Raw genomic sequence first — 18,639 nt, 5'->3', positions numbered from 1 at the left:
CGGGCATTGCTCAGTCCTGGCAGCAGCAGTAGTCTAAGAGTGATGCAGTGCCCAGAGAAATTCATAGGATTAGAGAATCATTAAGGTTGGAGAAGACCTCTAAGATCATCATCCAACAGTTCCCCCAGCACTTCCAAGCACACCACTAAACCATGTCTCCAAATGCCACATCGACTATTTTCAAATCCCCCCAGTGATGCTGACTCCACCACTGCCCTAGGCAGCCTGTGCCAATGCTTGACAACTGTTTTGGTGAAGACATTTTTCCTAACACCCAACCTAATCCTCCCAGGGTGCAAGCTGGGGCCATTTCCTCCTGTCTTGTTACTTGGTAGAGGAGAGTGACCTCGGTCTGGCTACACCCTCCTCCCAGGTGCTTGCAGAGAGCAGTAAGGTGCTACTCACGTGTGCAGCTGGGGTATCCATAGAAGCCCAGGGCACACTGGCTGCAGGTGTGTCCCGCAAAATTCCCGTGGCATCGGCACTGCCCCGCCGGGCTGCAGTTGTTGTCCACTGCGCCCCGGGAATCGCAGGAGCAAGCTGTAAGAGCAGAACTCTGATGATCCCTGTCATCTGTGGCCAAGCACTGCTGGTCTGAACTATCATCCAGCCCCCCAGGAATTAGCCACTTCCAATCAGAAAAAAATCAATCTCTTAATCCCTTGGCAAATCATGCAGTATTTCCATAGCCATACCAGGGAGATGCCACTGAGGGGTCTTTAGTCCCCCAGCAGTTTAGTAGGTTAATGCATTAAAATGACAAACAAAAAAGGCATAAACTGAGACATCAGGTCACAGCAGGGCTGTGATGAGGAAGTGTGACTGATAAAAACTGCTTTGTCTTCCAGGCTTTGCTATGATGCACGACCTCCAAAACAAGCCTGCCAAATTCCCAGTGCACACGGATTTGATATTGAGCAACACCCAAGTCTGGCAAGAGCAGGTATGTGTTTTAGAGCAGCAGGAGCTGAAGGCTCAGGTGCTTACCATAGCAGTGGGGGTAGGAGTGGTAGCCAGGGCTGCAGTGCTCACAGCGTGGCCCAGCAAACTCGGCTCTGCAGAAACAATTCCCGGCGGAGTCGCAGCCTCCCGGCAGCGTCCCGACCGCGCTGCAGCCACACACTGCAGCACAGAAACACAGAAACAGCCCCTGAGCTGGGAGCATGGGGCACAGCTCACGGCAAAATGTCCTCTCCCTGGGGTTCTCACACATGCCTTAGGTGCTGCTCTAAGTGTTCAAACTATCAGTCTCTGCCCATGGCACATATCCTCCACAACAACCACAAAACTACTTTCCAGTTTTTCAGTCCCCTGCCAGAGGACCCTGGCTGTGTGTCCCCACCCTGTGAAGGACAGATACTCACACTGGCACAGAGGGTAGTTGAAGTAGCCTGGAGCACACCGGTCACAGGAGTGCCCTTCAAATCCTGTCCGGCACAGACACTGCCCTGTGTCACTGTCACAGGTGCCATCGTACTGACCAGGGCCAGAGCACTGGCAGGCTGCAAAGCAACAAGGGCATTAGTAAATACACAGGGTTTTTTTCTCTTTAGCCCTCCCAGGAAAGGAGGCAAGGCATCTGTTCCTCTGGGGTAGAAGAACAGTTGCTGGAGAAAGCATGGGTAACAGAGCTGGCAGCAAGCATGCCTGGCCCACAGCTCACATCCATAGGGAATTCCTCAAGAGCCCCCCACAGCTTGGGAGCATGCAGGAGGGTCAGGGCTGGGAAGAAAACAACAGCAGAAGTGCAGAACTCATGGGAATCTGTCCCTTGGGAGTGGGGCTGTGGAATTCCTCTTCCCCAGCATGGGTGGAGTACAAGGAGAAGCCCAGCAGGGTGAGCCTGGGCACGCTGCCCACTGGGTACTCACGCTGGCAGGTGGGTCCATAGTGGCCTGGGGCACACTGGTCACAGTGTGTGCCCTGGAAGTTGGGTTTGCACACGCACATCCCCACCCGAGGGTCCTTCCGACACGCGTTGCCTTCCGTCCCACCCGCGTAGCAGTCACAGTCTGGGGACACACAACAGGGACACCACACACAGCTCTCAGTCCAGCTCTGAGGTCCCACAAGGACAGGGCAGGAGCTGCCGTGAGGTGACTGAAACGTTCAAGCATTTGCTTTCACAACCTTCCTATCAGATGAAAATGCTTTAACCTGGCTCATGGCGGGGCTGGGAGATCTCAGCTGGTGAAGGTGCAGGGTGGGCAGCAAGGCAAGGCACAGGGCAGGCAAATGTTGATTCAGTGTAGTGTGGGAATAATCAGAGCCTTTGGCTAACCAGGGTGAACTCTGGGCTTTCTCTCTGGTCACTCCATGCTCAGCTGCACCCCAGACCTTACCAGCTCCAGGCAGGCAGTGCCGAGGCTCTGAGCAGCCCTACTGTCACCAACAGCAGTGGTGTGGGGTGCTAGGCTGGGAGAGGGAAGGACAAACATCATCCAAAAAACAGAGGGAGGGGGAGGTGGGGAAATGAGAAGGGAAGTGAGAAATTCCAGCTCAGGAAATAAAAAATCTGTCTGGAAGATACAGGCTTCAAAATATCAGAAGGAAGGAAAAGGTTATCTGGAGTGTGCTGGGAAGCATGAGACGGGGAAGATTTGGTGGGAAAAGAGACAGAATAAAGCACAAGGGAGTAGATGAACTGAGAGGAGTGAGCATGAGAGAGGAGGGAGGTGGAAGTGAGCAGGATGAGAGCATGGATGAGTTTTCTAAACAACAAGGAAGCGACATAAAGCGAGTGGCTGCCTGTGCATGACTCTTCAGAGGTGCCCACAGCAGAGCCACAGCCCCTCCATGGCCTTTGGGGGAGATTCCTCACAGGGAGAGCAGAAGGGACATCCCTACATAGCCTGGACCCCAGAAAAAAAATCACATTGTCACTCTAGGCTAGAGTTTCCACACCTATAGAAAGGGGATCATAAAACTTCCTTTCCTCACACTCAGATGCTGGCTGTACTCTCTTAAAACCACTCAGGTCTGCCTCATACAACATATGTGCCCAGTAAGCTGAAAACCTGATCTTGTATTGGATGGGAAGTATAACAGACATGACAGCATTGCCAAAACATTAAGGAAAATTGCACTGCTTACTTATTATCTGTCCTGCAGGAAGCACTTGTTCTCCAGTATCGTTGTGAGAGAAAGCTGGAATGGCTGTGCAGAGAAAGACACATTGCACAGGTCATCACACACACTCAGAGAAATCCTGATGGGTTATCAGGGCCTTGACAGTCCCAAAGCTGAACAGGCAGAATAAAAATGTGGAACATGGAAAAAGCACAGATGTCCCACTACACAACAATCCATTACACCCCTTTTCAGTCTTTCACAAGAAAGTGAGAGATGAAACTCCAGCCAATTGGGGAAGTCCTGTGTTGACTCTGTTCAGAGCAGCTCAGCTGTGGTGCAGCTTCCACCCAAGCCAATGTGGACTTGTGCCCACCTGAAAGACCCCCTCTTGGGACAGGAGTGCCACGTGGCATGGGGAAAGGACATCCCAAGAGCCACAACTGGAGCTGCTGGCCCTTCCCACAGCTGCTGGTGGTCTGTGGGCTCCAGGAGTGAGCCCCCACTTACGGTAGCAGTGGGGGAAGTTGAGGTAGCCCTCAGCACAGGTGTCACAGTGCTCCCCAGTGTAGTTGGGTTTGCAGTAGCAGCGCCCCGTGAGGTCCTCGCAGGTGCCATCCGTGAAGTCAGACTCACAGTTACAGCCTGCAGAGAGGGACAAGCCAGCAGCAGCATCACTGACTGAGGCCTCAGACTCCCTATAGCAAGAAAACCTCTCAGCCCAACCCTGCCCAGCGTGACCAAGGCCAGCAGGATGTCACTGCGGAGTTGACACTCACGGTAGCAAACGTATGGAGAGTCGATGGGGTGGTCAGGGGATCGATAGTACCCAGGGATGCACCTCTCACAATTAATGCCAGTGGTGTGATGCTGAAAGACAGTGGGTTAGAGAGGCATCAGCTCCTCTGCCTGCAGGATTCACATTCATCTGCCAGATTTACTAACAGCTCCAGGTTACAGAGGAAGCAGCTCAGGAGCATCAGTACACCGAAGACCTAAATCTGCTCAAAATTCCACATACACTGACCTGGAACAAAGCATTTCCTGCCAACTGCATCCTCCCATAAACACAGTGTGAGTTTCAGGTTCATATCTGACCTTGAGCCCATTTCACTTCCTTCAGATGGTAAAATGTCCCGATCACTTTGTGCTTGGAGGATGGGAGCAACCTGTTTCCTCCCAGCAAGGAAGCACAGCCAGAAGTTCCATGGCAGTGCATGAATTAACCAGGTCACAGTCACCATCACTTTGGGAAGAGCTACTTTTCCACATTCACAGAGACTGAAGACTAGAATTTTGATGGGCAGAGAGGCATCCAGGGAGATGCCAGAGCACTGTAACTAGGTAGGGATTACATAATGTGCTGGGCAGCAACCTATCCCTCCCAATTTTGATGTCTCAGCAAACTAAAGCTCTAAAGTGGTGGTAATACTAGGGAACAGCTAGAGAAGTGCTGCTATCATTACTGGTGCACATTCCTTTAATCCATGGCAAAGAGACTGAATCTCCAGGCAGTGACCTAATTTAGATAACAGAGGGGCTTGGTGGAGGTCCGAGGAGGCTGAACTCCAAACTGACAGCAGAAACAAACACAAACATTTGCAACAGCCTCTTCCAGAGAGGCTCTTCAGGCCTACCTGGCAGTCAATACAAACACCTCCCCCTTCAAACTTGTCCTCACGACTCCTGCTGGCTTTGTGTCGATCCACCTCCGGGTCGTAGTAGCAGTCGTAGGCATGGCCATTGCAATTGCAGGCTGCAAAACAGAGATGGGAGCTGAACCACCCATCCTCAGAGGTCCTTCAATCAGCAGCTGCAGCTCAAGATATCAACTCTCCCTCCTGGGTTTGATGGATTGCTTTTCCATGAGGAAAGATGCCTGAATTTGGGGGGGGTTATATGATCTCCCAAGCTCTGTGAAGTCTTTCAGGTCAAAAGCAGAGAAGCAGCAACTTCTTGACAAAGTCTGGTCTGCAACCAGGGGAGCACAGCGGGCACAAAATCATGAGTAAAATATGTGCAGGCGTGTATGGGCGAGAAAGAAAAATTACCACACTGTGGGGCCTCGAGTAGTCTGGTTTAAAGAGTAACATTCTTGCCTCTTTTATCCCACCCTGGATAGAGGTGAGCTGTAAAATCCAGCACCAGGTGAGGGGGCTTTAGAAACTCACAGGATTTAAGCTCCTTTGCCACCCTGTGTTTCTAAGACACTGTGAGGTGCAGCTCTGTGCTCTGCACTCCCAGCACAGCAGAAATTCCCCTGTCAGCACTGACCAAAGGTTTCTCTAGACAAATAAAGATGTCCTGTATGTAAACACATCCAAACCTAATTCATCTTGCAGACAGAATTGAGCAACTAGACTTGCCAGCACGAACCCTTGGACACACAGGAGGAACTGGAATGCAAGCAGAGCCCAAGTCCCACACGGACCTTGGAGACCTCCCTGTGTGAGCCTCACCTGAACACCCACCCACGCCTGCTGTGCAGAGCCCCCTCTGCTGTGCCACTGCACCCAGCCCCACCAGCCCAGGGAGCAGCTGCAGGGCAGCAGGGCAGCTGTGCAGGGAAGGAGGGAAGGGAAGCTGGCTCCCACTCACGCTGGCACTCGTTGGCGCTGTCGGCGGTGGCAGGCTTCCAGGGGAACTGGTTGTAGCCGGGGCAGCAGCGATCGCAGGAGCCTCCACAGGTGTTGTGCTGGCAGTCACACTGCAGCCTGCAGGGACAGGACACAGGCAAGGTTGGGGTGAGGACAGGGAGCTGTGGGATGGGGAGATGCTGTGTGACCCTGATGTGCATCACTGCCGCTGATCTGGTACACAGAAGAGTGGGATTTGCTAATCACAGTTTTCTGGAAATGAGGCTTCTGAGGTTTTTTTCCAACTTTTTAACTAATTTATTTTTTTCTGAGCCAAACACCAAACTTCGCTATTCCAGCTGCATTCTTTCCCTTTCTTCTACTCCAGCACCATTCCTTTTTTTCTTCATAGGGAGACAGGGCTAAGAGAAAAATCAGTGTGCCACTGCCTAGTCAGCTCTCCAGAGAATAAAATGTGAAATGGTTGGAGGTGGCAGCGTAGAAACCAAGCTGAATCAGATTATTTGAGAGAGTGTTAAGACACAACGATGTCCCCACCACTGTGCAGGGGCAGCATGAAAGGAAAAAACGATAGCCCAGAGCTGGAGAGGATGGGGCCACACAGGTGTGATCTGCTCCTCCAGGTACACCTGTGCTGCAGGGATGAGGGCATGAATTAGGGGTTTCAGTGGATGCTGGCGCCAGGCTCCCCATGCACTGCAGCTCCTGCTCTCCAGGAAGGGCTGTGCTGGGTAAACAGGCAGCTCTGGAGGAATCTCGGCAGCACCCGGTGGATCCGTCCCTGCCCCGCAAGGGTGATTCATTAACGTCAGTGACATCAGCCCCAAAACCTCCACTTAGCACTAGGCAATTCCCATCCAACACAAACGCTTTCTGTTGTATTAGACTTATGGATAATACAGCATGTTCCAGCTTTTATCTGTGCAATTACTCATTTCCCCTCAGGGCCAGTCTGCCACTCCCATCTCTCCCTCCTCCAATGCTTTTCCATTCAAAAGCAGTGTGTTTAAAAATAAATGTAATTTTTTTTAAACGTTAGAAACAAAAGGAGCAGTCATTCAGGGTGAAGTGTAGGAGTGCAGACACTCTGCACGGAGCTGAGTGCTACAGTTTCCACCTACACGTAACATTAAGATGTGAGACCTGCAAGTCTATGTATAGTGAATTGCCAGACAGAGGCAGCAGTGCAGGACAAGTGACCTCATTTTAATGAAATATGGAATGACCTGAAATTTTGGGGTAATGCAAGCAGGATCCACACTCAGCATGTTTGCTTTTAGGCAGAGGGGTTGAGAGGCAGAAGGTCCCAGTGCTGCTGCCAGCCCTTCCCTTGCAGATGCCACGGGACACTTGGCTGCAGTCAGTTCTCTCAGCACTTGTCATGCCCTGTCCCTTCCCACATTCACAGGCTGGGCTGTAGCTGGCAGAGTCCAGGCATGAAACTGAACCCCTGGCTGGGGCTTAAGTGGCAGAAAACTGCCCTGAAATACTCACTAAGAACTTTGTTCTTCAAGTGTTCTGCAGACCCAAGGGGGAGTCTCAATGAGTGGCAAACCTTGGCTGTGTCTCTGGAATGCAACCCCCTACAGACCTCTCACCTGGCTGACTACCACTCAGCACTTGCAAGGAAACAAAATGTTATGGTTTCTTTCCATGGCAGCAGCTGGAGATCAAGATTAAGATCCTTATACACACATATGGAGAAAGATGGACACTGAGCCAGAGAACTTCTAAATCTGCTGAGCAGTGTTAGTCTCCCTGACTGGAGGACGTGGTTCCAGCCACACACCCCAGGCTCATTAACGTTCAAGAGGTTTAAAAAGTACTGGTTCAATTCCCAGAATGCAAGAAGATGGCACTGCATGAGTAAAGATGCTCATTTCAGATGGAGAAGGAGGTATTTATTTAGTCTCTGCTGCTCAGAGTTAGCAATGACCTCTCAGAGAGCTCATCTATCACAGCTCTACTGCACCTTGTGCTGGTCTGTGCTGCTAATGAATTACAGACAAATGTGCATAAACTACAATATTTACATGTTTCATTGATTGAGTATACACAAGAAAGAAGAGGGAGAGGCTGTGTTCACATAGCACACATTTCCTGGTCATCCTGCTGTAAGAAATGAAACCGCAGTCTTCCCGCTGGAATTGATGCTCAATAGCAGAGACTAAACAGTTTCCAGTGAGCAGCTGTGGCAGAACTGAGAGCAGCACACAAACACTACAGCATCTGGATTTGGCTGGGACATCTGAGGAGCACAATCAAGGAAAAAAAAAAAAAAAAGCCCTTTCCTCTGTGTCCGACTGTATGGAGAAAAAACCACCTGCAAAAAGAGACTGGCAGATGGCACAAATCTTCTGGCACACATGGTGCCTTCCCTTCCAAATGAGAAAGGGGAAGTTTGAGTTCAGGATCCAGCAGTGAGAAAGCATCCTTCATCTATAGATGTGCTTCTACCAGCCAGGCTGCTGCTCTCTTGGTGGTTATCTCCAGCATCAGGCACAGAAGGAGCAGCTGGAGTCTCTGTTTGTCTCCCCTCCTGCTTGTGGCATCTGAGGCAGGGCAGTGAAGCCACAGCAACAGCTGCTCTTACCAGACTGATGCAGAACCCTTGCAGGGATCTTCTGAGTTTACTCAGATTCCTAACACACAACTCTTGTCTGGGTTCTCGAAGCCAGGTTCCTGATGATTCTTATCTCACTGCTCCAAGGGTTTGCCAGCAGAAAGGGCTGTGCCTCATCCTGCTGGTATTCACCTTTTACCAGGAGAACATTCCTTCCCTCTGCTTCATTCAGCCCATTCCAATTTAGGGCCAAGAGAGAAAGCTGTGAGAAGTGCAGAGAGCCTTGAGGAGGCTGTACCTGCTCACAGGTCCCTGCAAACACTCACAAAGGGCCCAGATGTGCTGTCAGCTCCACACAGCTGGATCTGCAGCCTCTGTAGCTTGGCACTTCACACAAACTTTCCTCAGTTGCATGAATATATGGCTAGGAAGTCAGCTCATGCACATGCTTCATCATGTCCTGAAGTCTTTGCCAAGATTTCTAGCTCACCTCACCTCTATCAAAGTGCTCATCCTGCCTTTCTGAGCAACAGGCACAAGAAACATGGGGATGTGCAGAAGAGAGAAGTTAAAATGAGCAGCAGAAACTCCCCCAGCAGGCTGAGACTGTGGGATTTTTAACAGAGCCAGGCAAACCTACATCCCTTTATTTGCATTTCCTTGCCCAGCTGCTGTCACACATCAGATTCTGAAGAGGCAGGACATGTGCAGAGGGCACAGATTGCTGAAGACATGACAAGTTCCTGGAAGCTGGGGCTGTGTCTCAAGGGGACAGTGTGTCTGAGCCCCAGCTGATGTTGCATTACAGATACCCCCAAGCTGGTTCTGGGCTGTGTCAGGGCAGGAGGGCTGGGATCCTGCCCAGCAGTGCCCACTTCAATGGAAGGCTGGACACAGCTGCTCCCAGAGCCTGGAAAAAGGCAGCATTTCATCAATTACTCATTTTCTCCACTGAAAGTATCAGATTTCTGCTGACTTGCCTGTGCTCCTGGGCTTGCTGAAGGGTACAGCAATGCCATGAGAAGATCTATTACTCCAGCACCTTTTCCTGCTGTATCCCAAAGGACTTACAGCTGTTATGTTCTGACTGTACAAAGTACACAAGTAGGAAATGTTTTCTCCCTCAGGCCAGCGTGATCTGCTCTGGGTGAAATGCAACAGCTGCTCACCAACATGTGCTGCAACATCACAGAACAGCCTGGAGCCAAGAGTGAAGATGCCAAATGCATCCAAATGAGAGTGGAGAAGAGGAATTTTGGGAGACAGAGATGGTTGCAAACAGAAGTGGCATTGAACAAGGATATCCAACACACCTCTCCTTGCTCAGCTTTCCCTCCCTTCTTGAAGGGCCCCATGTACCATTGATACACCCAAGAAAGATCCTGGCATTTCCATGTTAAAGAATCACTTTTGCCCCAGCACACAGGTGCACTTTGCATCCAGCAACACCAATGTCTAAAACACAAGGAACTGTACATTCAAATATTTATGAACTTCCTTTTGTCAGAGAGTTTGGCACATTCAGCCAGGCTTGCTTACCAATACATCTTTGTTTTAATACTTAACAGCTTTAACCTTGGCTGGGACTCCCTGGAATTTTATTTCAGATGATCCAAAAGTTCTACATGATCCTGATGAGAAAGAAATACAAGCTCCCCTCGTCCAGCTGAATCTACCCATCCCTTTCATAAAGGCAACATTCAAGCTGCAAACAGATGGCTAAAAGCAATACTTCCATGGTCTGAAGCAGCTCTTTGGCACTCCAAGTTGCCAAGGCAGATGGGAAGTTCCATTAGCCAAAATGTAACTTCTTTACACACTGTTGCTCTTTTGCAAAGGGTTGTTCAGATATGTACATAACCAATCTATGGTTCTTATGAGTAGAAATGGGAAGCAGTCTGTGGTTTCATGGGGGACCATTTATTTATGAGAGCACTGTCCCAATGCTTAAGAAGGCACATGGGAAGCAACAGACTTCTCTGCACAAGTTCAGAAATTATCCCAGGACTTTGATGGGAAACCTCCCTGTTCTACATCAGTATCCCTTCTTATGCTCACATTCTGCTCCAGTGGGCAAAGTCATGGACAAGGAAACTTCACCAGGGAGCTGATCTGGCTGAAAAATAGTCTGACAAAATGTGTGATTTTTGCTACTTTGTCTGGAGCACTTTCTGCTTCTTTCTCAGAGCAGAGACACGAACAGCAGTGGTGGCACCACTGCAAGCTTAGGACAGGACACAACTAACACTGGTATCATCTTTCACTCTTAGAACAGTAATTCAGATGCTTTCACACAGCTAAAGGATTTTTGCAAAAGGTACCTGTAAGGGTCGTTGGGGTCTTTGGCATCACAGACATCTGCGTGGCCGTGGCAGACACAGCGCCCTCCAATGCTGATATCCTTGATGCTGTAGTAATACTGGAGAGCACAAGGAAAGTTGGCCATTACTGTTTATACAAATCAGATTCATAACCATTCTGCTCAAAATCCAGCAGGACTTTATCCAGTAAAATGATGTGTTGGGATATTTCCCTTATAGCAACCTTGCAGGCTGCTGTATCTGCCTATGGTAAGATCCACCACCTCTAACAGAACCATTACCTACGAGTGGGATGCTTCCAGCACAGCCAGAAGGCCACATGTGACACCAAGAGGTGTTTCCCAGTTTTACACTGTTGGTGTCTTCCCAAGCAGCCTCCAGCCACAGCAGTATCTGCTGCAGATGCCTTCAGCTTCAGGGGGTGCAAGACAGAGAGAAAATCCCCCAGGCTGTCCTCTCCCCAGAGGTGACCTGCACAGCTCCACCTCAGCAGCAGGAGGTCTCAAGGGCTGCCTTACCCTCCTTGTGACCGTGGGGTCCCTCAGAGCTTTGCCCATCAGGTGTCCCAGCAGAGTGTTGGTCTGCAGGAAGCGCAGGCGGATGTTGGTGGCTTTGGTGAAATTCCGCAGCAGAGGAGAGTAGGAGAAGTTCATGGCTCCAGGGCGCCCGTTCACCAGAGAGACAACAATCTGTCAGTGGGAGCAGGGAAAAGGCCAGGTTGGACTGGGCACTGAGCAACCTGGTCTAGTGGAACAAATTTGTGCAATCCTGTGGGGTGGGAGGAAATTAATCTGTCCCTCAGCTGAGCCCAGTCTTCCAGATGACTGGATCAGTTATCTGTCAATCTCATTTGGTTTAACTGAACACTTTCAGTGGCATCCAAAAATGGAGAGAGAGCCTATAAACAAGTACCAACAGCCACTGAGTAAGCCTGCAAACCCCAGGAGATGGAAACAGGAGTACCAACAGCCACTGAGTAAGCCTGCAAACCCCAGGAGATGGAAACAGGCAGCTGCTCACCTCCCCATTCTCCAAAGGCACGATCCGGGAGTATTCAGTGGTGCAGATGGCATGGTCATCCCTGGTGATACGGTCCACAGTGTGCTGGCCAAACTTCTCAATGCAGTCCCTCTTGGAAGCTGTTCATCAACCAGAGATGAGAGCAGTGAGAGAAAAGGAACAATTCCCAGCTCTCTATGGATTTTCCCACGCTGACCACAGGAGAGATGGGTGTATAATCTTTGTTAAGCATTTACCACATAGAGATTGCTTTGTGTCATTAAGTCTGTCATGGCTAAATATATGTCCTCCACTGAGGGAGATGTCACTCTAACAGTAACAGGCAGAAAACCCCCTAAATCACCTCCCTGAAGTAAAAGAGAATAGTCACTGCACCTACTGCCATCACCTGCATAGAAACTCCTCAATTTTGGCATTAAGCTCACAGTTTAACCAGCCTGAGATTTAACTCTGGCCTCAATCTGTTGCCTTGCTGGAAGTGGATTTGCTACACTGCTTCCACTGAACTGCAAAAGAGCTCTTTGCTGCCAGAGCTCTGCTCCTGATGCAGGAGCTGCACCATCATTTCATGTGGCTCCTGAACTTTATGGGTCAGTCCCAAAGCCAAGGGAGCAACCACAAGCCACAGTCACTGCTGGGGTATCTCCCACTGGGCAAGGGGAACAAGCAAATATTCTGCAAGTCATTGCTCTGCCTCTCCCAAAAACTGCAGGTCCCCTCCTCACACCTCACTCTGAACTCTGCTCTTAAACCAATGCCACAAACCAGAAATGCCAAAGCCACCAAGAACCACTCCTTGGGGACAGCAAACGAGGGCTCCTGCCACTAAGTGGCAATGCAAGGCTGGATAAAGCCAGGGAACAGGCATCACCAGGCAGCCACTCTGCTGGCTTGGTGACCTGCTCTGGGGACACTGAATGCCAAGACTCTCCTTGCAGCTACAGGAATGGCCTGGCTTCCCACTACAACTGCTCCTGCAAGTCCAGCACCCCTGTCCCCAGGATGTGTGACATCCCTGTGCTGGCAGAGCCAACCAAACCACTGCTGGGGCAGCTCAGGGCTGCATTGTGCAGGGTGGTGAGCACCTACATCTACCCTACAAAAACCTACACAGTGCTACTCTCAGGGACTGTTTCCTCACCAAGAGCCTGGACAAAGGCTGCTGCTCCTTCCCACTCCCCTTTCACCTGTGCCAGCAGCTCACAGCAGAGTGTGCTGAAGTGAATGTCACTGCAGTGCTCCTGAGGGTGTTACCATGGGGAGTAAAAGGAAGAAAAGGCAGAGCCAACACAATCTCCTGTTCCTGCCAGCGCTGCTCAGCTCACACAGGAAACTGAAGGGGAAATGTTAACCCAATTCATGGGAATAATCCTCCAAAATCTGTCTCAGTGTGCCTGCAGAAGGCAGGTCTCCCACTCCATGTGCTGCATGGGTAGGCTGAGCCAGGCAGAAGGAACAGCAAAGGGGAAGCAGAGAATTTCTGCCTCCCTGTCTTCACCTCTGGCTTGCACCCATCCACACCTTGTCTCCAGAATGTGGCCTTGCTCTGGGAAACACTGTTTTGGCAACAGCAAGAGCTCAGTTGCATCCACAGGAAGATGTGGAAATATTTAACATCAGGTCTCTGGCCGCCAAGGTCTGCTTCACCAGGTGCTTTTTAAAAGGCAATTTATTTTTAAAGCCCCAGGCAAGGAACCTGTCACTACTGGCTCGAGATGATTGATTTCCAGAGCACTGCCACGGCTGCATGGAGACAGGATGCTCAGCCCAAGGAGCTAGTCAGGAAAACCAAAAAACTCCTCCAGTTATTGCAAAATCTGCATGTGAGCCAGAAGCTGGGCATTTCTGAGCTAAAACAGAGTAACCCATTAGCCTTAAACTCCAGTAGTGCTTTAAGGAAACAGACAAGGACAGAGCCTCACCCAGCAGTCACTTCTCCCTCCTCCCACAGAGCTAAGCCCAAAATCACCTTGGTACTTCCTGTGATGATGAGCAGGGAGGGACAGTGCCACAGAGTCACCCCTGGCAAGGCTCACTGGCTGCTCTGAAGAAACCCTGCATTCCTGCCAGCTGCTTTTAACCCTGGTACTGACCTGGGAGTGTTTTTATTAGACCACCTACAGAATTCCCCGTGACAAAAATAAACCTCTGCAGAGGACTTCTTGTGCTCACAAAACTGGCAGGTTTTGGAGCAGCCACCTCTTTATTTCCATGGGAATTTTCCATTGGGCTGTGTCACTGCACGTCATTTCTCCAGGGGAGTGGTAGCAGGGCCTGATGTTTTGGGAGGGAAGGGACTCCAGATGTTGCAGCACTGCCACCACACACAGGAACAGGCCAGTGGGGCAAGAGCTCCCTGTGCAGCCCCAGACCATGCAGGAACATGTAATAGGCCCCAGGAGAGGCTTCAGAGCTGGCAAAGAAATTCTCAGAGAAGACAGAAAAAAGCAAAGCAGGAATTTGACAGCAGTAATTCCCTACTAGCACACAGCAGAGAGAAAAACACCAGCCCCAGGGAGGATCTGCCATGCTAAGGCACAGTAGTAGAATGCCTGCAGCTCTTTCTGGCAGCACAAGAGGAGGCCAGAAATCCAAAGCACAGCCTGACAGGTAAGCCAGAAATATGAGCCTTTAGGGACAGCCCAGGACAAGGCTCTGAGTGCTCCCAAGTCCTTTCTTGCCAGGTTTTAAACTCTGGCTGTAGATCTTAACTCACATCTTCTCCCAATTACTGTGCTGCTTCTGGGAGGAGCTGCTGGTTAACAAGTTCCTCAGCATCCAGCTACCACACAGACCCTCTGGGAGGAGAGTTTTATAGAACCAGCTGTTTCTTAAGGTTTTAATCAGAGAACTGGGAAGCCAAATGCACAGACTGGATCTCCTTTCCAGCCAGCTGTCTCTGATCCCACCTTGCACAGCAGAAGGACAGTGGCTCCTGCCCTGCACAGCCTGGATCCAATCTCTGGTACTGATAAGCACAGGGGAATGTTTTCTGCATCCAGACTTTTCTGTGATAACAGCCACTTGAAAGTGAGCTGCTGCTTGGCTTCTGGAGAAGCTGAAATACAGTCTGGGATGGTACAGGGAAGAGCCAGAAAGAGGAGGGTAGGGAGGAGATGATAAGAAATCTCACCTTCAGATGTAGATCAGCAACACCCAACTGCAGACACTGGTGCCAACTTTAGCACCCCCATACATGTCACAACAGTGTTTTAAAAAATACATTTAGTACTAGAGAGCAAAATAGTTCTCCTGTCCTGATGAGCATTTTACCCTCAACTCTTTCAGCCTTATTGGGCAGACGAAACAGAAGATGTGCTGCATCACAGCAATGACACAAGAACAGCCTCAAACCCAACCCTGTATTTGCACAGAGTGATCTTCACCACAGCCCCCTGCCATACTCACAGGCAAAATACTGCCAGGGCTCGTAGGTGAGGCCAAAATCAGTTGATCGCTCCAACACCCAGAGGTCAGGACGAGGGGAATTGGCAAACTTGATCAGGACATATGCTACGTGGAAGAGCTGAAAGAAAGGAACACAGAGTTAGTTGGCTGCTTGAGGCATCCTGAAAAGCAGAGAGAACTTCATGGGATCCAAGAGGAACAAATGAGCTGGCACTCAGCAGCTCCTGCTGCTCACAAGCAGCCTGTGGAGCGAAATCCTCCGTATCTAAAGGGATGGTGATACAACACGGCTGCTGCAGAGAGCCAGATCACTGAATCACTGAATGCAAACACAGCTCAGACTTTGTGGCTACAGGCTGCACTCAGGTTGTGCTGGCAGACACCTCAGGCTTAGTCTGAGGTGCATTACAAACCAGTTGCTGGTTTACAGTGCTGCCCTGGGGACTTGGCTTTCGGGCTGTTCTTGGGTAACAGGTGACACACTGGCCTGCCAGCCAAGAATATCCAACTGTACCACCTTGCAGACAGTACCACAAAATCCTTCTTTCTGATTTTTGAAGACATTCCACATACCAGCCCTGCTCCACCAACACAACCTGTGTTTTGAATTCTGTTTCAGAAAAATCCCAGCACAGCTCCTCTTCCCCAGGTGCCACAGGGAGGGGAGAGCAGGAGACCCACTTGGCTCCAGCACAGCTCCAACACTGGGCTGCTCCCATTTGTCTGGACAATGACATGTGCACACACACACTCCTGCCAAGTATAAAATAAACCTAGTCTTAAAAGAGCTACAATGTCAGTGCTAGAGAGAAACAAAAGCCCCAGCAGAATTTCCCTTCCCCGGCTGGCACAGGCTCGCTCCAAGAATCCCCACTCCATCATCCTGTCACAAAGTGATATTTAAAGGCAAATAAAGCTCTCTTATCAGAGGAAATTCCTAATGTCAAAAAAATTCAAAAGGGAGTTTAGTGCTTGAAAGACAGAGATTTATAGCTCAGGAGTCCCTCCTCATGCTGAGGCTGTATGAGCATACAACCCCCTAAAGTATCCAGAGGGACATTTCTGCAAGGGGAGGAGAAGGACAGATCTGTGCCCATCTCAGCCATGCAGGAGAGCCAGAACAGCAGCCAGCACCTCAGCCCTGCCCTGGCCACACACATTGAGCCACAGGACATATATTAATGATAACATGCCTCCAAAACAGCCCTGACAGTCCACAGCTTGGGCAAGTAAAGGTCAGAAGAAACAAGAAAGAGGTATTTAAATCTGCCAAGGCATCTGTAAAGCAAGGATCTTGCTGGGGTCAGTCAGACAAGGGGTCTGAGTGCTGGTGTGCAGATATAGAGTAAGGGGGCAGCCCTGGGGACTGGCAGCAGCTCTGTTCCCCCCTCAGCAGGATATTCAGGCAAAAACCTCCTCAGGATATTCCCAAATGTTCCTCTGGCTCTGGAGCAGCCTCTCCTCCACTTACCAGGGGGATTGGCTCCCACTGCAGGCTGGTGACACCTGAAAACACACCTGGGTGTAGACTAAGGGGGCTTGAGAGATGCTCAGGGAGGAGGGAACCAGATCCAGCTGGGAAATCCACATGAAGATCAAACACAGCAGGACAGAGGCTGCTCTCCAGCTGGGAATGGGCAGGAGGGTGGGATCTGTCACTACTCTCAGGGTTTGCACTGCTAAGGACTGGTGCCATCCAGAATAAAGAAACCAAAGTGGTCACCCAATTCAGCTGTCTGCTGCCAAAAGACTTTCAAGCCCAGCCAAGGGGGAAACAGGCATCCTTTTCAAAAACTGAGAACACAGACCTCAATGCTGCCCCAGTTCCCCTCAGCAGCATACATGCTGTCAAGGCATGCAAGACCAAGCTTTTTTCAGGAGCAGCTTTTTTCTGCCTGCTTACCCTCCCAGCAAAGCTGTTACTGGATATGAAGCCCAAGAGGCTTCAGCTCAGGCAGCTGCTTTCTCTGCAGGACCAGTTCTCACAGCTCAACATCTGCCTCTTGGCATGGGAACAGGGCTGAACACCAGCCTGTGAAGTTACACCTTCCCTCCACTCTAAACCCTCCTCCAGATTTATTCTGCAGGGAATAAATCAATGCTCCTGCTGGAATCTAGCACTGCCTGTAGCTGGACAAAACTCCCTGTGGCTCAATACCTGTACATGCTCTGATCTCAGGCACAAGAACCTCTGGGTTCTTGCTGGGTATGTCTGGACCATCTGTAATACCTCAGCTGAAAGACAGAGCAGATATTTGCCCTCAAAGCCAAACACAACTCCTGTCTCCATACCCAAATCCAACTGCTGTGTGCTGTTACTGCTGCTCAATCTTATTCCAGTTGTGACTGCAATCCTGGGACACAAATAAGGCAGCCAACACTGCACAGCCACTCCTCTTCCAGCATGGAAGGCTATTTCCCAATGGAGGACAGAAAATTTTCAGGAGTCTGTGACCCCAGTGACCCCAAACCTGGAACAAGACCCATGTCCTGGTATTCAGGGGGATTTTTGTCCAGTCTGGAGTCCCCTGCCCCTCCATCCAACATCCTTATCTTGCAGAGTATCACAGCCTGGCCAGAAAAAATAACAGCAAATTGACTGTTTCCAGTGCATCTGCTGAGAAAACTCAGATGCAAAGATGGAGAGTAGCTCTAAAAATAGAGCTGGCAGAAAAGCCAGACTTTTCATTCCATGTTTAGTTCCAGTACAGTTCTGCCCAACCAATATTGCAAGGGAAATGGTTGGTGTTTTTTTTCCAAAGCCTTTATTTAGCTCCTATTATCAGTCAGATGAATAAAAATCTCTGTGCTCCCCAGCCACTTAGGACATTTTTTTCCCCTTCGTGGAGAAAAGAAGTGAAACACCAGACTTGATGCTCAGGCAGGAAGATCCCTTATTCTCCTTACTTCTGAAAATATGCCAGGTACAGACCAACCTTTGACCACTCTCTGGAATTTCATAAAACAACTTTCCAGCCAGGAAATTCTGACACTACTTTAATTAGTAACCAGATTTCTTCAAAAATAGTAACATCTCTACAAGTAGTTGATGTTGCTGTTGGTGATTTTGAATCAAGTTTCCTTAGTAACAATCACTTGCAGCTGCCCCATTGCTGGAAGGATGGAACAAGTGCTGGAGCCAGAAGGGGAAGATGGGGATGAGGCCAATTCCTCTGTGTCCAACATCCCATCCATTTGTGTCTTTAGATAGTGGGCAGCTTTATCTAGCACCAAAATGCCATTAAAATATAATCCTGATTACTGCCCTGTGACAGTGCAAAGACTTAAAGAGAATAAATAGATTCCAGAGAGTCAGGAGAAACTCAGCTGCTTTGGGAGCAGCACATGCTCTGTCCCTTTGTTCATCCATCCTTCTGTGTAAGCAGCACATGATGGCAAACTCACACATTTCTTCTCCATTCCTTTCCTCAAGAAAGGATTTCACTTTTCCACATGTGGGAAGAAGACAACAAGCTGGACCAGGTTTTTATTCTGTGTTGCTTTGGTGAGGGAGCTGTGGGGAAGTCTCAGTGATAATTCAAGGCACCTCAAAGCCATACAAACATTCAACAACCAAAATAAATCTTCACATTGTTGTAATACTGACAACTACATTTTCACCAGCAGCAAGAAGGGCTCTTTTGCTTCTGGGATTGAAAGG

At 49.8% G+C, this 18,639-nt stretch overlaps 1 protein-coding gene across 3 annotated transcripts in view; it reads right to left on the bottom strand.

Annotated features, from left to right (window-relative positions):
* The window catches only part of LAMA5 (laminin subunit alpha 5), an 83,191-nt gene that overhangs the window by 31,993 nt on the left and 32,559 nt on the right, over positions 1–18,639 (bottom strand). For all 3 annotated transcript variants that reach the window (XR_013776283.1, XM_079321359.1, XM_079321360.1), the window contains exons 3-15: positions 14,979–15,096; positions 11,571–11,689; positions 11,069–11,239; positions 10,551–10,648; positions 5,668–5,783; positions 4,707–4,825; positions 3,849–3,939; positions 3,580–3,714; positions 3,094–3,156; positions 1,872–2,012; positions 1,365–1,502; positions 988–1,122; positions 406–540 (exon numbers count right to left, since the gene is read on the bottom strand). Coding sequence is in view for 2 of the 3 variants with exons in the window: in XM_079321359.1 (XP_079177485.1) it covers positions 406–540; positions 988–1,122; positions 1,365–1,502; positions 1,872–2,012; positions 3,094–3,156; positions 3,580–3,714; positions 3,849–3,939; positions 4,707–4,825; positions 5,668–5,783; positions 10,551–10,648; positions 11,069–11,239; positions 11,571–11,689; positions 14,979–15,096 (1,579 nt within the window). In the remaining variant the exon portion in view is untranslated. The remainder of the gene's footprint in view (positions 1–405; positions 541–987; positions 1,123–1,364; positions 1,503–1,871; positions 2,013–3,093; positions 3,157–3,579; positions 3,715–3,848; positions 3,940–4,706; positions 4,826–5,667; positions 5,784–10,550; positions 10,649–11,068; positions 11,240–11,570; positions 11,690–14,978; positions 15,097–18,639) is intronic.

Source organism: Erithacus rubecula (assembly GCF_903797595.1).
Source record: "Erithacus rubecula genome assembly, chromosome: 18".
Taxonomy (NCBI): domain Eukaryota; kingdom Metazoa; phylum Chordata; class Aves; order Passeriformes; family Muscicapidae; genus Erithacus; species Erithacus rubecula.
This window is presented reverse-complemented; position numbering and strand designations above follow the sequence as displayed.